This window comes from Zonotrichia leucophrys, chromosome 15 (genome assembly GCF_028769735.1).
Source record: "Zonotrichia leucophrys gambelii isolate GWCS_2022_RI chromosome 15, RI_Zleu_2.0, whole genome shotgun sequence".
In the NCBI taxonomy this organism is placed as follows: domain Eukaryota; kingdom Metazoa; phylum Chordata; class Aves; order Passeriformes; family Passerellidae; genus Zonotrichia; species Zonotrichia leucophrys.
Genome location: NC_088185.1, coordinates 10,095,258 through 10,113,101, shown reverse-complemented (window position 1 = coordinate 10,113,101; position 17,844 = coordinate 10,095,258). Strand labels below are relative to the sequence as shown.

The 17,844-nt window shown below is 49.1% G+C and overlaps 2 protein-coding genes across 8 annotated transcripts in view; one reads left to right on the top strand and one right to left on the bottom strand.

Annotated features, from left to right (window-relative positions):
- CIT (citron rho-interacting serine/threonine kinase) overlaps positions 1–7,346 on the top strand; it is a 69,035-nt gene extending 61,689 nt beyond the window's left edge. For 3 of the 6 annotated variants that reach the window (XM_064727172.1, XM_064727171.1, XM_064727175.1), the window contains exons 41-48: positions 277–369; positions 1,464–1,572; positions 1,693–1,821; positions 2,494–2,574; positions 3,178–3,256; positions 3,383–3,580; positions 4,387–4,720; positions 5,406–7,346. In XM_064727172.1, coding sequence (XP_064583242.1) covers positions 277–369; positions 1,464–1,572; positions 1,693–1,821; positions 2,494–2,574; positions 3,178–3,256; positions 3,383–3,580; positions 4,387–4,720; positions 5,406–5,429 — 1,047 coding nt within the window. In that variant the 3' untranslated portion in view covers positions 5,430–7,346. The remainder of the gene's footprint in view (positions 1–276; positions 370–1,463; positions 1,573–1,692; positions 1,822–2,493; positions 2,575–3,177; positions 3,257–3,382; positions 3,581–4,386; positions 4,721–5,405) is intronic. The other 3 variants (XM_064727174.1, XM_064727173.1, XM_064727177.1) reach the window with 1 other exon arrangement.
- A 2,355-nt stretch (positions 7,347–9,701) lies between these two features.
- Positions 9,702–16,477, bottom strand: PRKAB1 (protein kinase AMP-activated non-catalytic subunit beta 1). Of its 2 annotated transcripts, none has more exons than XM_064726977.1 (8): positions 16,442–16,477; positions 15,444–15,612; positions 14,870–15,036; positions 13,885–13,978; positions 13,069–13,183; positions 11,790–11,923; positions 11,245–11,313; positions 9,702–11,161 (listed from the first exon to the last, which is right to left on the bottom strand). In XM_064726977.1, the coding sequence occupies exons 2-8, from the start codon at positions 15,600–15,602 to the stop codon at positions 11,084–11,086; spliced, it is 816 nt and encodes a 271-aa protein (XP_064583047.1). In that variant the 5' UTR covers positions 15,603–15,612; positions 16,442–16,477; the 3' UTR covers positions 9,702–11,083. The 2 variants fall into 2 exon arrangements, with proteins under 2 accessions (XP_064583047.1, XP_064583046.1); XM_064726976.1 differs by lacking the exon at positions 16,442–16,477 and adding an exon at positions 16,046–16,186.
- Positions 16,478–17,844: the final 1,367 nt, after the last annotated feature.

The window sequence follows — 17,844 nt, the reverse complement described above, 5'->3', positions numbered from 1 at the left end:
ATCCCTTTTCTGTGCAAAACCTTCTCATATTTTATTAACGTCTTTCAAGCATAAAAGAAATCATAGAAGCCATTTAAATTCACGTTCTTTTTTGAGAATGTGAAGAGGCTTTTCATTATTTCATGAATTCACAATAATTACCCTATTAATAAAATGTACTTGCTTATCTCTGCAAAGTTCTTTTTGTGGCAGGAGGTTCTCAGATCCGTTTCACGCGCTCAGCAATAGAATTTATTTTATTGCTGTCCTGAACTATGCTTTTTATCTTCCTTACAGGTTGAGAACAGTCTTTGTATCTGTGCAGCCATGCCCAATAAAGTGGTGGTTCTGCGATACAACGAGAGCTTGAGCAAGTTCTGTATCAGAAAGGTGAGTTTAGTAACTCCCTGCTCTAGTTGAGGTTAATTCACATTGTGCTCTAGGCCTTTGCTTTGGAGCAAACATCTAAAACCTTTCTGTGAGCATGAGAAAATTTGTTTGCCAGCTAAAATGATAACAAATTGCACTGTGCACTGACTCAAAGTGGAGTAGGCAGCAATTTCCTTTAATAAGAGTTGGCATTTTTGGAGAGATGCAGAACAGAACTGTGATTTTTTTGAGATATTGGGCTGAGCTGTAACCATACCCTCAGAGATCTCTCCTCAGGACAAAAAGTTTAAACACCAGCTGCCTTAAAACCTCTGGCACCCAGAAACTCTTGTTCTCTCCTATGCACAAATTAAAGGATGTTCCAGTCAAACTGTCCCTCCCTGGGGGAAAGCCCCTGCAGGTGACTTTGCAGGCACCAGTTCATTTTCCAGTGTGGCTGAGGCTGCTGGAGGGAGCAGTGGGCACAGCCATGCAGATCTGGCCTCCTCAGGAGGAAAGGCATGGAGATCTTGGCACAGATGGATGCCAGCACACCTGGAGTGTCTACAGGCACTGCAGCTGACACCAACTCCTGCTCACAGCAGGGAACACTGAGGGTCTGCAGCCCTTCCTCTGACGAGGGCTTACATGCACATCATGCAAAGGCATGTTTTAGAAGGCAGGCTTTCCTTATCTCCACTAATCCAGACAACTGAATTTAGATCCTAACAAGATGGCAGCAAGCCCAGAATATGCTTTTCTTTTCTGCCAACAAAATTTCCAGATAAAGTAGGATTTATGTAAGGAATCTTGTCCTCAGAAGATCTGGGAATCTGAGCATTGTGTCAGGCTAACCTGCAGAGTATCCCAGCTATTCAGCCACAAGGCAGGTCCTGGTGGACAACATCTCTCTGTCAAGCATCATTTCCAACAAAACAAAACTTTCTTCTAGCAAGAGTTTTTGTTCACATGCTTTTGAAAGACTGCTAGGATCTTTAAGATTGCCACCTCTCCCTTTTGTAAAGATAAATGTAGCAATATCCAACTTTCCAGACTCTGTTATCTGTAAGCTGGTACAGGGGACTAATATCTGTTCATGCTATCCTTTTTTGCAGGAGATTGAAACCTCTGAGCCTTGCAGCTGCATCCATTTGACCACTTACAGCATCATCATTGGAACCAACAAGTTCTATGAAATTGAGATGAAGCAGTACACGCTGGAGGGTAGGAGATAATTCCTGAGAATGCTCCAAGTGGCTCCACAGGTTCTTTTGTAAAGCTTTTTGAAAGCAGTTTTGAAAAAAGTTGGTGCAAATCAAAGTCTTTTCTCCATTCTCTTTGCAGAGTTTTTGGATAAAAATGACCACACTTTGGCCTCTGCTGTGTTTGCTGCTTCCACCAACAGTTTCCCAGTCAGTATCATCCAAGTGAACCCAGCAGGGCAGAGGGAGGAGTATCTGCTGTGTTTCCATGGTAAGTGGTGCATGGATGTGCAGGTTTTGCACTACTCCTGTTCTCTGAGCTGCAGAAGGTACCCAAATTTGGGTTGAGTTGAATTTTGGACAACCTGCTTTGGTTTAAAAGTTCTTCGTGCCTGGTGGATCAGTTTTTGCACAAAATTTCTGTGCCTGAGGGAAGGACTGCAGGCAGTATGTAAAGTGCAAACAGGTGCTTGATTACCCTGATAAGATGTTCAGGGGCTCTCAGACTTGGGTTTTGTCTGGTTTCTGTGCAGACAGATGAGACTTTTTAACCTTCTGGTGATTAAATAAGAGAGGGTGTTATTTTTTTGTATAGCTGCTTCTGTTGCCCTCTTGTATACTGTCATGGGAATCTGAAGCCCTCTAGCAGTAATTTTGGGTGAGTAATGGGAGAAATGTCATCACCTGCCCAACTGTAGATTAAATAATGACCTTAGTTCAGCTGGAACAAGGAGATATGGAATCACAGAACCTTTTGGCCTGGCAGTATTCCTACATCCCACCAGTTCCACGGCATTTAGAGTAATTCATGGCAATCTTACAAATCTGTGATTTGTAAGATGTCCCTGATAAAAAGCATGGGACCAACTGCCTTTGTCCCTTCAGAAATAAATGAATAAAACTCAGGCAGATGCCCATGACCTGATGTGGCTTCTCTTGGCAGAGTTTGGTGTCTTTGTGGATTCCTATGGAAGACGCAGTAGGACAGACGACCTGAAATGGAACCGCTTGCCCTTAGCTTTTGGTAGGTGTTGAGGGAAACTCTTGGATTGTGGAGATTATTGACACAGGAAAAATCCCTGTGGAATGGGTACTCTGCACTCAGCCCTTCTGTCTCCTTTTCCCTTCCCAATTCTTCCAGGAACTATGAAGCTTTTTCCCACAATTTAAGCTTATCATAAATCCAGATGGCAAACCCTCTGAAATATAAGCAATTTAAGGAAAACTAAACCGAATTCCATTTCCTTTATGTTCCTGGTCCGACACTGGCAATTGGAATTTTTAACAATGCTCTAAGTTTCTGAAACAGTGAAGAGTATATGAGGGCAGCATGGGTCCCTCAGGCCTTTTGCACTGCTTAATGGGATTTTGTTCAGTTAATAGCCTGGCTTTAATGCCTTTTTCATGATACTTTGGTTAGTAAAGTCCTTGAGATACAGTTTCAAAGCACCAATTCTTTAAACTTGCATCTCCCCCTATACTGATGGTGTCTGTGTCATTACATATAATGTATTCCTTAGTTTTCCCACAGGGCTGTCAGCCTCTCTTGTGCTTGCTGTTGTGTTTTAGAAGTTTTTAATAGAGAATGTATTTTGTGTTTTTTCCTGCCTTTTCACTGCTCCTCCAGCCTACAGGGAGCCCTATCTGTTCGTGACCCACTTCAATTCCCTTGAAGTGATCGAGATTCAGGCACGAGCTTCTATAGGGTAAGTGGCTCTCTTTTCATCGCTTTGAACAGCCTGTTTTGCAGGAATATATGGATTTGCCAGGAAAAGGTAGCACTGTGCTGCCACTGTAAAGATGCTGTAAAGATTTGCTGCAATTTTCCCCAGAACTCCGGCACGAGCCCACTTGGAGATCCCGAACCCGCGGTACCTGGGGCCTGCCATCTCCTCAGGAGCCATCTACTTGGCCTCCTCCTACCAGGACAAGCTAAGGGTGATCTGCTGTAAGGGCAACCTGGTGAAGGAGACCAACAACGAGCAGCAGCAGCCGCCACAGCACCACAGAGGCTCCTCTGCCACGCGCAGGTACGGGGACATCGGGTGTCACAATGTCAGTGTTACGGTGCCTGGGTGCCTCAGCAGCAAACTTCCCTCCTGATGCCTTTTGTGGTGGGCTGCCCTTGTTGTGTTCTTAGAGCCTGGTGACTGTTACTGTAATGCTGGAATAGAGTCACTAATGGCTTAATATCCACAAGGAAACAAGCATCAGCTCTAGATGGGGATAATCTCCTCAAATGCTTTGTGACCTTGTGCTGGTTTGCTTTGATGTTGTGATAGAGCTCTGGCTTCAAAGCTTTTTGAGCTCAGATACTGTTGATATGACACTAAACACGGCTTGGCTGTAACAAGATGTAAAGCAAGAGCCCCTTTCTATCAAATAATGGGTCTGCCTTAGGGAGATTAGTGCTGGCAAGTTGTGATGTGATATACAGGTAATTAAATACTTGGGCTGATGGTGCCACTGTGTGCAAAGGAAACAGAAATTGAGGCTTGTAGTTCATCCCAGCCTGGCCTAAACATCCCTGAGCTACAGAAAATTGTGTGAAAACACATATATCAAATTTTAGTGTATTTTTATATGGAAAAGCATATGGCTGGAGTGTATGAGAAGGTGTTGTGTACAGAACAGGCCAGAGAACATGACTTACGCTGGCAATTCATTAAGGCACTTTGCCAGTGTGGCTCACGTGATGGATACTCCAGCTGCCAAAATACCTCTGCATTTTCCATCTTGCCTCAGGGAGGGGCTGATGCTCCTCACCCTAAGGGTGCAGGGGGAAAAGTTACAATTTTGCTAAAAGAAAACGTGACGGGAGGTTTTTGTCACTCAGCGGTTCGCGTCAATTATTTTTGAATGACAGCAGCCCGAACAAGAGAGGCCCCCCCACGTACAACGAGCACATCACCAAGCGCGTGGCCTCCAGCCCGGGGCCCCCCGAAGGGCCCGGGCACCCCCGGGAGCCCAGCACCCCGCACCGGTACCGCGAGGGCCGCACGGAGCTGCGCAGGGACAAGTCCCCGGGGCGGCCCCTGGAGAGGGAGAAGTCGCCGGGGCGGCTGCTGAGCACGCGCAGGGAGCGCTCCCCGGGCCGGCTCTTCGAGGACGGCGGCCGGGGCAGGGTGCCTGCGAGCGGGGCCAGGACTCCTCTTGCTCAAGTCAATAAGGTAAGGCAGGAGCCTGCAGGAATGTCTGTTCTCAGGGAAGGGCTTGGAGGTGTAGTGCAGAAGGGCTGGTGGCACTGCAAAGCACAAGAGCAGATCAAAGCTCACCCCCCTGCTCCTCAAATTCTGTTGGAGCAGAGCCCACATGGTGTCAGTCATTCACTGGCCCTGTGACCACCAGCCCTGGGCGGTTCTGGCACTGCAAAAGCTGCTTGACCCTAGAATGGGCTGAAAGCAATTGTGCATTTACTAGCAAGTGATAGAGGACTTGAAGGGGAATAATGTCTGGAGCAGGGAACGTGGGAGCCTGCTGTGCTAAGCTACATACAAGGCTGAAAGGGCCCAAACACTGTTGGCCCATTCGGGCTCCTACAACCTCTAGCAGATGGAGTAAAAACTATTTATCAAAGAACCTATTCGACCATCAACATCCTCCCCAATCTTATTAATCACAACCCCAATACTAGCCTTACTTCTAGCAATCTCAACCTGAACCCCATTGCCCCTTCCATTCCCCTTAGCAGACCTTAACCTAGGCCTACTCTGCCTATTAGCCATGTCAGTGTTTGTGATGACAGGAGCCCTGGCTCCGTGGCAGCAGCAGGTGATGGATGTACTGCTCCCACCACCTCGTGCCTGGAAGAGAAGCACCCGTGACTTGTAACTTGTCCTTTTGTTTCCCTGCCAGGTCTGGGACCAGTCTTCAGTGTAAGTCTCAGCTAGACAAAGTTACTCGTCTTGACCTGCAGGAAAAAAAGGAAATATACTGAGAATATGCACTCCATCTGTCTGCAGCCCAGCTCCCAAACAGCATTCCTGGGCCAAAGCTCGCTCCGCAGCGGGAGCCGTGACGCTTTCCAAGACCGTTCGCAGCTCAGTTAATTTCTCTGCACTTTCCTGCACTCCTGTTTTTGCACTTTGTACTACTGTTACTCTTTCAAGCAGTTCATGAACTTTTTGTATCCACTTTAGTCCCTAGTAGTTCATCCAGGAAATGGGACTCGTGTCCTACCCCAGGTCATCACTGTGGTTAGCACCCCTTAACAGAGAGTTGGTCAAAGTTCTGAGATGTGCTGGGAGCCCCTGATGGCCTGGAAACAGAAGGGCCAAGGTGAGTGAGTCTTTCAATAGGAGCTGTGGTTGGATGTTCTCCACAGAACACATGAAAAATTTCTTCTGATTAGCCTGTTCACCTGCCACTTCTGAAAGTTATTTTGTTCTCACTAAAATCGCTTTAGAGCAGCTCTGATGGGGAGGGAAGAACCCTGCTTTAACCAAGCCCCCTGCCCGGCCCTGAGACAAAGTGCATTACCTATAAGCTACTGGGTTGTAAGACTTTATCCAGGTCTTCTGCATGACAGTTCACTGCATGCTGCTGCACCATCACTGGCTCTCTCCTTTTAGGTTGCTTTGCTGAGTAGTGTATTGTACCTCACTTGTAAATTAACTGAAACCTTTAGATTACGCTGCAAATAGCCGTTAATTACTCTGGAAATTTGGCACCGAAGAGTTACCAAGCCTTATTCTATGACAAGAATCACAGTCACACTTGTGTTCTCCTCTCAGCACTGGACGTGGTCTCTTCAGCAATGAGTCCTGCCAGCCTCAGCTCCCCAGGGCTGGCTCCTCCCGTGAGCTGTAGCTTGTGGTGCAATCAGATCCGGTGTCTTGGCACAGGACACCCACAGGGAGCAGCTTTGGCAGTTGCTGACACACCTTGGCTTCCCCGTGTCTGACCTCGAGCCTTTTATTGCTTCCTATTCTCTTTTGCTGTGAACATGAAGCAGAGAGCAAATGATTTTCAAAGCAGGTTTTGACCATTCACTCTGCAATAGCAACATTCTAAGTGAACAACCATGTTCTTTACAACTGGAAAGAGCAAAACTGCATCCAATCTTCTTCCCTTGGCGCCACACTTAAACTTCTGCTAGTCCCTTGCAAGCCTGTGCTAACCTGTTCTAGAAACCCATCAAAATTCCAATGCCTTGTCAGTGTCCCTTGGCGAGTTTCATGAATATTGTATTCTGTTCTCTTGTCTGTTGGGTTATTTTCAGTCAGATGATTTGGCAGGAAATTTGCTGAAAGTTTTTGTCTCCTGGTCTGAATATTTCGAAAGGTCACTGAGATCAGTCTTTAAATCTTTGCATCTCATGGAAGATCTTCAAGACCTCAGAAATGGGCTTGTTGAGTCCTGAAAGTGTATATCTTGTGTCTTGTTCGTGAAATGCTTCCTGCTATAGAAATAGCTCAAAGGACTGTACATATTTACAAGAAACTTTATATTCGTAACAAAAGGGAATTGAATTGGTTTCTACTTTTTTATTGTAAACTGTGCGTTTTTCAACACTGGCTTTTTGTTTTACTGGTGGTTGTGGACAGCCATCCTCAGACACTGGAGGGGCCTCGCCTCAGTCCTCCTGCTCCCATGAAGAAATATTGTAACATTAAATTGCAATTGAAGCTTGTTAGCATCAATGAGGTTTTAGGTCTCTAAAAGTACAGGATTTTTCTTCATTACCTTTTTATTATTGACAAGGGAGGGAACCAGAGGGACAGTTCAAAGCTCCACCGGGAAAGTATTGAACTTTGTTGTTGAACAATAACCAAATAAAACAAATAACTATCTTGACTGGCATGGTGAAATGACGGCTTCCTTCTCTCTGGAGTGCCCCTGCCCCTCCTGCCCCTTTCCTGGCTCTGGGGCATCCACAGCTGACCCCAGAGCAAACCCTGCAATATTCAGCATTTAATACTCTTCATTCCCTGAACGGTAGCATAAGTGGCTTCACAAACCCCAGGCACGTTCACATGCACGGACCCAGGTGGGTTTATGCAGGTGCTTCACCAGAGCAGCAGTCACTGCCCCCCGGTGACAGGGGCAGAGCTGAAGCTCCTGTGAGTGTCTGGGAAAACAGTCTTGCCCTGGTAAGTGACCCCACACACCCTGAGCTGGAAAAAAGGCATCTTAATTAACAAGAGTGTGATCTAATGACAGGTTGGGGACTTATTCCAGCAGTGTACTGGGAGCAAAGTGGAGGGAGGCAGTTCCTCATCCCACTGCTGTAAAATGCTGGTGCTTTAAGGCCTAATAGCTGCAACTTTAAAAAAAGACCATTCACAAATCCAGTCAGATTGAGTACAACCTGCAGTTACTGTACAGCTCAACTTACACCTGCTGGGAAAACTTGCTAGATCAGACTTAAATGTAAATACATCTATTTTTAACTGAACTAGTTTTTACAGGGTCTGAAGTATTCTTTCACAGGAAGAGGTTTTTAATATTCACACTGCTGCCTACAGTAACTTAATTTGTCCTCCTACTGTTGAGTGTTTTTGGTTCTGTGCACATACCCACCCCCTCAGCCCTGAGAAAGGCCTTGGTGGGGGCTCTGGGGGTGGCACCCAATGGCTCCTCTTACAATTTGGTCTACATGACATTGTCCATGAACATGCTCTCCATCAACCCCGAGCTGCTTGATTTTATCTATTGTGCCTACTATGATGTATATGATGAAATGCTGACTTGTTCAATGTTCCTTTATTTCTTTTACTGTGCACAAACAATACTTATTTAAAGCTCATTGTTGCAGTCCTATGATGCATGATCCGAATTGTAACAAAACTAAATTAATCCAGAAACTGGTGGAGTAAAAAAAAATTATTTATTGAGCTTTCTGATTCCCAAGAAACCTACACAAATCCATGTCAGCTTGACCCCCACATGCTGTGCTGAAATTCAGGGGGTTGGGGAGGGCAGGGAGCTCTTGTTATTCCTGTACTGGTTTACTCCAGGGTCCCCAAAAGTGACTGTAACAAAAGCGTCTGCATCTACCTTTAAAAAAATGTGCTCTCCTAGCAACAGCCAAGAATAAACATAACAGCACAGACTGTGAGCTGTGGGTGGGGAATGTAAGTGAGCTAATAAATCCAACTCTTGATCCAGCTTCTGCCTTTGGAGGGATTTGATTCATCCCATTGCAATAAGGAAACACAGAGTGATTAATTCATTCACCTGTCAAGCAGAAAATGACCCAGCAATGTAACACCCCAAAACCCACCCCCTGGCAAAAACCAAAACCACCAGCTTTCCTCTCCACTCTGCTGGAGAGAAAGGGCTTTGGGGGGCTGAGGGTGGCAGTGGCTTACCTGAGGAGATCTGTGGCTCCTGGCACTGGCACTCGGGGTGCCAGGGACCAGCTCGCCTCTGTCACTGCTGCTCGTGGCTGGGGAGGCCTGGGGACAGCTGGGCTTGGTCCCGTGGGCAGGGAAGGTGGAGCAGAGGGAGGGTCCCTCCTGCAGCCCCCACAGCCTGGGGCTCCCAACCTTTGGGGCTGCAAAAGCTGATGGTGCAGTGGCGGCTGCAGTCCCTGCACTGAGCCCTCTGCCAGCTGACACAGGGCCAGGGGTTACCAACCAAAAATCAAAATTAAAAATCCTCCAGCTTTCTACACAATTGTTCCTGTCCTGTGGTTCCACCATAGCTGATGCACTGCTGAACATGGAGTGCTCTGCAGGTACCAGCACTGAGCACACACCCCACAGCCTTGGCATTCCTGGACACTGCAAGGACACAGAATGTCACAGATTGTCCCCTCACACAGGGGAGGGGGCCTGCAGAGTCACCCTGGTGAGGACAAAGGCTTGAGGACAAAGGTCTGCTTGAAGTGGCTGCTGGAACAAAGACGCTGACAGGAGGCTTAAGGCCCATCCCAAGCTTTCCAGCTCTGCTGCTGGAGCTTTTAAATAACTGGACTCCTGTCCTTCCTCTAAACTTTACATCAGAAATAAGCATGAACACCTCGGTCTTGTTCACTGACTGAGTGCAAGAGGAGAAAGTGTTTCAATCTGCACCATTTAATGAAAAGCTTGTACAACCCACCAAGGCATAAAACTGCAATCAGGAAATCACATGTAATAACAAAATAACTCACTGAGGCGAGGTTACCACAGGGGGGAAGGGTAGTAACAAGACAAGTCACCCACATCTCTTGAAAATGTTTTATTTGTTTCTAAAGAGGTTGAAAACAAGCAATTCTGTAGTTCAGAATACTAAATACTATCCATAGCACAGAATGAAGAAAGTTTTCAGAGAAAACCATTGCACTAGACCCAGATCTACTCAGCTACTGAAGATATTGCAACAAGGCTGGTGAACAGACCCCAGGCTGGCAAGGCACCCTCCCACTGTGGCTGCTGCAGCTCTGTCCCCACTCTGAGTCCTCACAGACTTGTGCAAAGTTGCTTCCCCACGCTGGGAGGGGCTGCTTGTCATTGGCACGGTCACGGCGCCCCAGGCACCACAACAAGCACACTGGCAGCAGGTTTGCATTAATGTTGCATTTGTTTTGGGATAAAACAGGCTGTCAGCACCAAGGACAGGCAGCCTGGCATTACTAGAATCACTTAGAAAACAGAAACAGAATAAAAAGTTGCCCGGCTCCAGCCCTGGGCACAGAGGGTGCTGCATCCAGCACTCTGCTGACACTGAGGGGTGAGTTTGGCCACTGGACACAGGAGACTCACAGTCACCCTCAGGCTGTTACTGAGGGACTCATCCCTAAACTGAATCCATCCATCTCCTTCCTTCTCAGCTTAAGGGAGTCCTCATCAGTGACAGCAAGAGAAACCAGTTTTCCAAAAGCAGATTACTGCAAGACACAGTTATGATTTACAGAAAAATCCAGCCATTAAAAACAATTGTCTTTACCAGAAATTCCACAGGGGAAAAGATGTATTTCAGTTCTCATGAAGAGAAAAAACTACAGAGCTATTCACAGTAGAAACAGTGCACCCCACTCTACCGTAAAATAATAATGAGCTTGTAGTGATGATTATGTTGCTGATTTTGCCCAGAAAAGGCTGCTACAAAATGATCATCAATATTCACACTTACTTCAGCCAGGCAAGTTTGGAACTTGCTACTGAAATAGTGTTTGATGAGCAATGGAAGCAGTAATGAGCCTGCTTTTGCTGAGTGTTATGCTCAAATCAGATTCCCCAAGAATCCTGAACTTTCCAGACTTTGGGCTGGCAGACTCCCAGTCTGCCTTGCTGCTAAAGCTCTTTGATCTCTTGCTGCCCTGACATTATTCAGCCTAATTAAATTGGTGGTTTTTTAACTCAGCTGACAAGGGGCACTGACACCTTGGCCACCTGTCTGGGTGCTGTGGAGCTGCCATTTCCAAGAACTTCCACGGTGGGGCTAACAAAATAAGGCAAATACAGGAGAACCTGGAAGTCTCAGGAAAAATATGAAATCAGAGTTTGTTTGCTACAGCACAGAGCAGAAGTACATTTGGTTAAGTGAAGCATTTTTTTCTGAGACTGCACTGGCCCAGAACAATTGGTCACAAATGACTGTGATGCTCATATTGGCTTGTACAGCAAAGTGGTCACGTATTTCTTCTTGTAACGGTGTGTAGCACTGAGCACCATCACTCCATCCTACAGGGGAGGGAAAACAAGTGAGCAAGTGCCATGGCCAGACACCCAGGCTGCCCCTGGGCACGGCATGCCCTGGCTCTCACCTTGATGGAAAGTGCATACAGGTGGTTCAGCATGACGTGGTTGGGCTCGGGGAGCAGAGCGGGGTCACACTGCAGAGAAGAGGGACAGTGTGACAGTGACAGTGTGACAGTGACAGTGTGACAGTGACACAAGTGACAGTTCACTCACAGCTGAGGGGTGACAAACAGCATCTGTGACCAGCCACTGAGTCCATCACAAACACAGTCACCATTTCAGAACAACCCCAGGGTAAAACCCTCTGCATTCTCACCAGCACCATGAATCAGACTGTGATTATCCCTTATGTGCTTCTGGTGTCTTAACAGTTAACAAGATTAGCTTTTGGGAGGAAAACAGCATTTCAGATTTCCATTTTAAAGACAGTCAACTAGAAAAATAGATTTACTTCAGATGAATCCTTGTGGATATACATAATAAGGAACTCACCAGCACAATAACTTATTCTAAGGTTTTTCCTAAGCTGTCCCATGCTCATATTCAGATTTTTCCCCACCTGTTCCCACCCTCAAGGGCATTATTTAGCAAACCAAAGTGATGTACTCACAGAAATGCCTGTGTCCTTGTTCAGGATGACCTGCAACAGGTGTGGAGGGAGAATGGGTGGGGATTTAAAGCGCTCCTCTGCCTTGCAGACATAGGGCTCCTGGTGGTACGGTCCTGGGGGTGAACTGGACAGCTCTGCCAGAGATCAAATGGTAAATATGGTAAATATTTCATCCTGAATGCTTTGTGAGAACATCTGCTCTTTATAGGTACATGCAGCCTAAAGGAATCGATGGCACTTAAGTACAACTGCAGCAGCTGGTGCAGTGCCAGAGGATCAGTCCCTGCCCAAGAGGGGATTTAAGGTGCCCAAAGTCTGACTTGGAAGGAGCTGTGAGGTTCTGGGCAGCAGAGTTCTGAGGGCACAACTGCACTTCAGAACTTCTTTGTCACTTCTGCCCAGCACTTCTCCTGCTCACAGCCCACAGTGCAGGCTGCCCTACAAGGGCAAGGGCATGGGATGCACCTGAGAAAGGCAACTGCTCCCCCCTGCAGGCTGGGCTGTGGGGGAAGGCCTCTGCTAGAATCTCCTCCTGGCCTGCCCCACTATCACACAACACTTCCTCCAAAAAGGCTCTGTCCAGGGCAAAGTCACACAGAGCAAACACACCCAAGCACAGCTCCTGCCCCAGGCTCAAAGGTCTGCTGCAGGAGGGTGGAAGGCGCTGCCTCAGTCATGGCCTCCATCCCTACAGAGCTCAGCAGCCAACAGGGCAGGGCTGACCTCACACACGGCTCAAGCTAAATCCCCCCTCTCCTGTTACACTGGAACGTGAAACTTCATCCAGAATTGCATTTTTGTATTATTCTTAGGTAGATCATTTACACTACACTGTGAGGATACTCCCCAGCCTGTGTGATGACTGAGATGCACCTGATTTCTCCCTGCTTGAGTGCAACTCCTGACCCCCTCAGCCACCTCCTTAGCAGAGAAGACTGAAGTAGGAGCAGTACAGGCTCTCAACGTTGGTTTGGTGGGGTAAAGCAGAGACTGATGCACCAGTGACTGCCCTAAACCCAGCCATGCACACAGCAGAGGCAAACAAAGTCACTGAGCACCCAGGACCTCCTCCTCATCAGGTCTGTGTTGCTTTGTCACAGGCTTCCCCCTCTGTGCATTCCACTTTCTTCCTTTGGGCATTCGTGATTCCTGCACACATCACAGGGCCTGACACAAGTGGAGATTAATCTCTGCTGGAGCTTCAACTCAGATAAAAAGGGAAAATGCAATTTTGAACAGCTCTAAAAAGTGTGACATAAAGTTACCAGTGAGCTCATACCAGACATGTCTGAACATTTTTGGGAGTCCACCATCAAAGCATCAAACACTTCAAAGTCAGTTTTCTTCACCTGGATGATGTTGTTGACAGTACCCAGCTGGCTGGTTACTACTGGCTGCCAAAAGACAAGACAGAAAAACCAGAATAAAAAAAGCCTGTGGGACTAACAGATTCTCAGAACTGCACAATCAGCATTACCAAGAATGAGGTACAATTACTTTTGAAATGTGACAGAACCAGATGTGAGAAGAGCTCAATGAGTGTTAGGTTAAGAGGAAGTGCAGGATTTTCAGGGCTGGGAGGGGAAAATGCCAGCTGAACCTGCCAAGCCCACAGGGCTCCAGACAAGGCAGGGGTCAGTCTGGGCTGGAGTTACCTGTGCCACCAGCTCTGGACACTGTCCTTGAGCACGTGGGGAACTGCTGGCCAGGCTGGGGTTAAAGCCCTTTTTATAGCAGAGGAGGAAAAACAGGCCTGGTAGATTTTGGCACAACTACTGGACTGTGAAAAGATCTAGAGCAGCAACAGCAACATGCTGGCACAGAGAGCCAGGGAGGCACAGCGAGCTCTGGGCTGCCAGCACTGCTGCAATGCTCTAAAAGGCAGTTTGGCACTGGGCAAGCAAAGCTTGGCATCACTTATAAACCAATGGCCAAGAGCTCCTGTCCCTCATTGCATCTCCTGCCCTCTGAGCTCAGGCTGATGCTGCCACCCAGGCCAGCAGCCAGCAGAAACCTCTCTGTCACCAGCCTGAACAGCCCCTTTCTCCTCTTCAGATGCCTCAATCAATAAACAGAGACTCAAAGCAAACTTTACCTCTGCAGGATCGTGTGTCCACTGCCCATCCACGAGGAACTTGTACTGGTGCTCTCCTTCTGGCAGGTCCAGGATGGCCACAAAGTTATTGTGACTGGAATTCAAGACAAACAATCAGCCCTGCAGAATTCTGAGAAGTGCCTTGGTCTCTAAGCTGTGACACACACTGTGACACAGAGCAGAAGCCTCCTCATGCAAAACCTTAAACAGGCAGAGAATCTCTGATGCAATCCAAAGGCAAGGAATCAAATTATGATTAATGCTCATGATAATTTCCTCTGTGACAGTGAGTCCCCCTACACTCCTGACATCCCATAACTGGCACTGAGCTTTTGTAAAGTCACTCTCACATCTTCATGTTACTTGTTAGCACAGGAGACCTCATTTATCTGCTGATGGAACAAGATCAGCTTTCTCATATTTCCCTGCCTTTCAGTATTTGCCATCATAAATTGCATTTCCCAAATGCCCATGAAATAAATGAACAATGAGCAGATAAAAGCAGCAACTCAATACTTCTGGGTTACTTTGGGTCTGCAGAGCTGCTGCTTGGCAATTTCCAAATTCCTTGGGCTGTGAACTCCCTGATTCTTCAGAAGGCTTTAGAAGCATCTCAAAAAAGCTGAGAAACACTTGATGCTGCTCCAACAGGCCTCTGGGCCCTCTGAGCTGGGCAAAAGCCACTGACATGGCAAGGATGTGTCACAGACACTGTGTGTGATGGAACCAGCTCTCCTTTCCCTGCTCCAGGCTCACAGCAGGGACAGTTTGGGGTTATCTGTGTTTGTGCCCAGTGAACTGACACACAGCTCAGCTTCCACCCTGTGCCATCCAAGAATGGAGAAGCCACTCAGTCATCAAGGGCAGAGGAGAGAGGCAGGACAGTGGTAAACCCAGCCCAATGCCATCTCTGAGCTGCCCACCTCCCTCATGGCTCTGGGCACTGCCAGTCCATGGGGAACACGCTGCAGCAGCACTGCCTTACCTCCTTGTCAGAGGAATCTTACTCCAGTTGTTGAAGGACCCTGACAAATAAACCTCCTTCCCCCCTCCAGTCCAGCGGAACACCGTAGGCCGAGCTTGAGTGGGGGTTTTGTCATTCACCTCCAGGTCCTGCTGCCAAGCTAGAAACTCTTCTTTCTCCAATGGAGCCTGCAAGCACAATGTCTCAATCAAAAAAGGTTCTTTCCTGCCAGACTCGGACAACCTGTGCTGTATTGAAAGCTTTTTTTGCCCTCAGGCAGGATTCTCTAAGTTTACTACAAGCAGGTTTTGTCAGATGCAGAATACAAAATGCATTTCTAGATACTGTTCACAAGTTCATTTGCACAAATTCTGCAAAGGCGTTAAAGCCTTCCAAATTTGTAGGAAGAATGGAAGGCAAAATAATGCTCTTCCCTGCAATTATACCTGCTTAAACACCAATTCACTTTCTCCTTGGCATGGGAAGGAAGGGGGGTGGACAGCTCTGTGTAAACTCAATGACAAAATCCCTGCAGGTTCCAAACAGCCCCAGAGCATTCCAAGCAAGCAATGCTGGGAGAACAAACCAGCAATACCTTCATTTCCTCTGGATGGAACAAGTCTGCATCTTCAGGGCTGTCCATGAGGATTTTGGGTCTGTCCCCCTCCTTGGTGGCTCCTCCTGAGCTGTCCCCTCGGGCGCCTTTGTGCCCATGGCGCTCCAGCCCCGCGCGCTCGCTGCTCGTGTTCCCCATTTCCGTGGATCTAAAGGAGCAGGGAAAGCCGGATCAGCACAGCACTCCCACAGCTGGAACACCAGCAGGCAGGAAACTCATCAGTGGCCTTGGGCTGTGCTTTTGAGTTGAAGAGCCTCAGAAACGTGATTAACCCATTGTGAAGTGACACCACGCTCTGAACAAAGGCACTGACAGCTTTTAGCCACTGATGATGATGTTCTACAGTTCTACACATGAGCAGCTCTACCGGAGCCAGCCAGGCAGGGAGCTGACCCAGCTGGTCCCTGGCACACAGCACAGAGCTGCTGAGCCCCCCCAAGCCAAGGGCTCGATCTTTGCTCGATCTTTGCCTCCTGCCCCCGCGCACACAGCGCTGCACCTCGCCAGCTGCAACACCAGGGGAACTTTCTGCTCCAAAAGCAGCCAGCCTGAAATGACCGCGCTAGAGTAAGTTATCTCACCCTGCTGAGGATGCTGAGAGCAGCTGAGGGGGGCTCTAAACAAATAATCACAGAATGGATGTCCCGTGCTGAAGGGCCCAAAGGGACCACCCGGGCCAGCTCCTGGCCCTGCACAGACACCCAGTGCCTGAGAGCCGTGTCCCAGCGCTCCTGGAGCTCTGGCAGGCTGGGGGCTGTGACCGCTCCCTGGGACGGCTCAGTCCCGCTCTGTCCCCGCTCTCCTCCGGGAGCGGCAGCGCCTGCACAGACCCAGCCCCGCCTGGGTGTGCACGGAAGGGGCCCGGGGGCGCACCGGGACCTCCGCGGGGCACGGGGGCCCAGCCCGGCCTGCAGCCCCGGGACCGCGACCCCGGGAGCCGCCGCTGCCCTGCCCAGCCCCGCCAGGCCCGCACCCACCGCCCGCCGCGCTCCCGCCGCCGCCGCCGCGCTTCCGCTTCCGCCGGGCCCGGCCCGCGCCCGCCGGAGGGAACCGAGCCCGGCGTGGCCGTTCCGGGATGCCCCGCGCTCCATGGGGAGCTCCGCGGGGAGCTCCATGGTGAACTCCATGGCGGGCTCCATGGGGTGCCCCAGGGCAGGCTCCATGGTCAGCTCCAGGCCAGGCTACCCCCGCACCTCCTCAGCCCCCACTGCTGCCGGGCACGGCTCCGTGCCCGCCCCGGGAGCCGCTGTGCCCCGGGCAGTGCCTGAGGGCGGTGTTGGAGCCATGGGCAATGGTGCGTCCCTGAGGGCGGTCAGAGCGCGCTGGAACCGTCAGCTCTGACATCTGAGGGGGTACAGATGGAAGGCCAAGTCCTTAAATGATGAAAGTTTCCCAACTGAAATGACACTGATACATTTCTCAAAGCATTCCCCACTTACGCTGTCTGGTTTTACCCTTGGCTTTCCCTCAGCTGTTACTGGTTTTTATTCCCCTTTCCTCACTGCCACAGAGCTGAGGCCTGCAGGTGTGTCACCCCTCTCTTTACATTGAAGTTGCTTTTTTGTCATTACAACTAGAAGCAGCCTGCACACAGACAGAAGGATTCCTACCAAACGGAAGCATCCACACACTGCACCATTGTGGGATGAGTTCTGCCGGGATGGCTGCGCCAGTGCAGCGCTGGCTCCCGCTGTGTTTCGGGGTACAGCTGCTCCCTTTTTGCCCCTGGCGTCGAACACCCTGCCCAGGACAGGCTGCCAAGGCTGCCAGGGCAGTGTGTGCAGGCAGCTCTTCCCCAGCCCTGCACCCAGCCCCTGCTGTAAAATGCAGCTGCTGTTATTTTGGCATTTCACACAGCTTAGTGCTCCTGAATTCCTTGTCTCCAACCCCGGTTGTTTTGTTCTCCCCAGTTTTCTTGGCCAGCACTGTTTGCAGCACAGGGTACCGTGTCTTGCCCATCATTTGCCCATCCAGGACCATTGTGATGATCTGCACAGCAGCCACATAGACCCACTACAGGCCACAGTACCTTCATCTGGGGCCTGGCCTTTGCAGTGTTTTTGTTCTAGGAACCACAGAGTGGTAACAAACTGGAGGGTAAGGCCTGCTAGCAGATCACCAGGCTGTGGTAAGCAGTCTGTGGTAGGTACAAACATTCATTTTAACGTCTGCTGTTAAAATGTGATGGTTCCTCCTTCCATGGTGATGAACCCTCCGTGGTTGTGCTCCATGCCAAAACCTCTGGGAGCTGCTGGCCTGTGGACAGGACAGAGGCCATGGACAAGGCATCTCAGCCTCACTGTTCCTTCTCCCTGTTTTCCCTGTGTCTGCTCCCTTTCAGAACTGGTTCTTGTCTCACCTCACCCTGACAGGGGGGTGT

Excerpts from the sequence above, each read along its gene's own strand:
- PRKAB1 (XM_064726977.1), bottom strand. The coding sequence starts at position 15,602 with ATGGGGAACACGAGCAGCGAGCGCGCGGGGCTGGAGCGCCATGGGCAC. Across the intron at positions 13,184-13,884 it reads GGACACACGATCCTGCAGAG|CCAGTAGTAACCAGCCAGCT; the intron begins GTAAAGTTTGCT and ends GTCTTTTGGCAG. Across the intron at positions 11,314-11,789 it reads ACAAGGACACAGGCATTTCT|TGTGACCCCGCTCTGCTCCC; the intron begins GTGAGTACATCA and ends TCTTCTCTGCAG.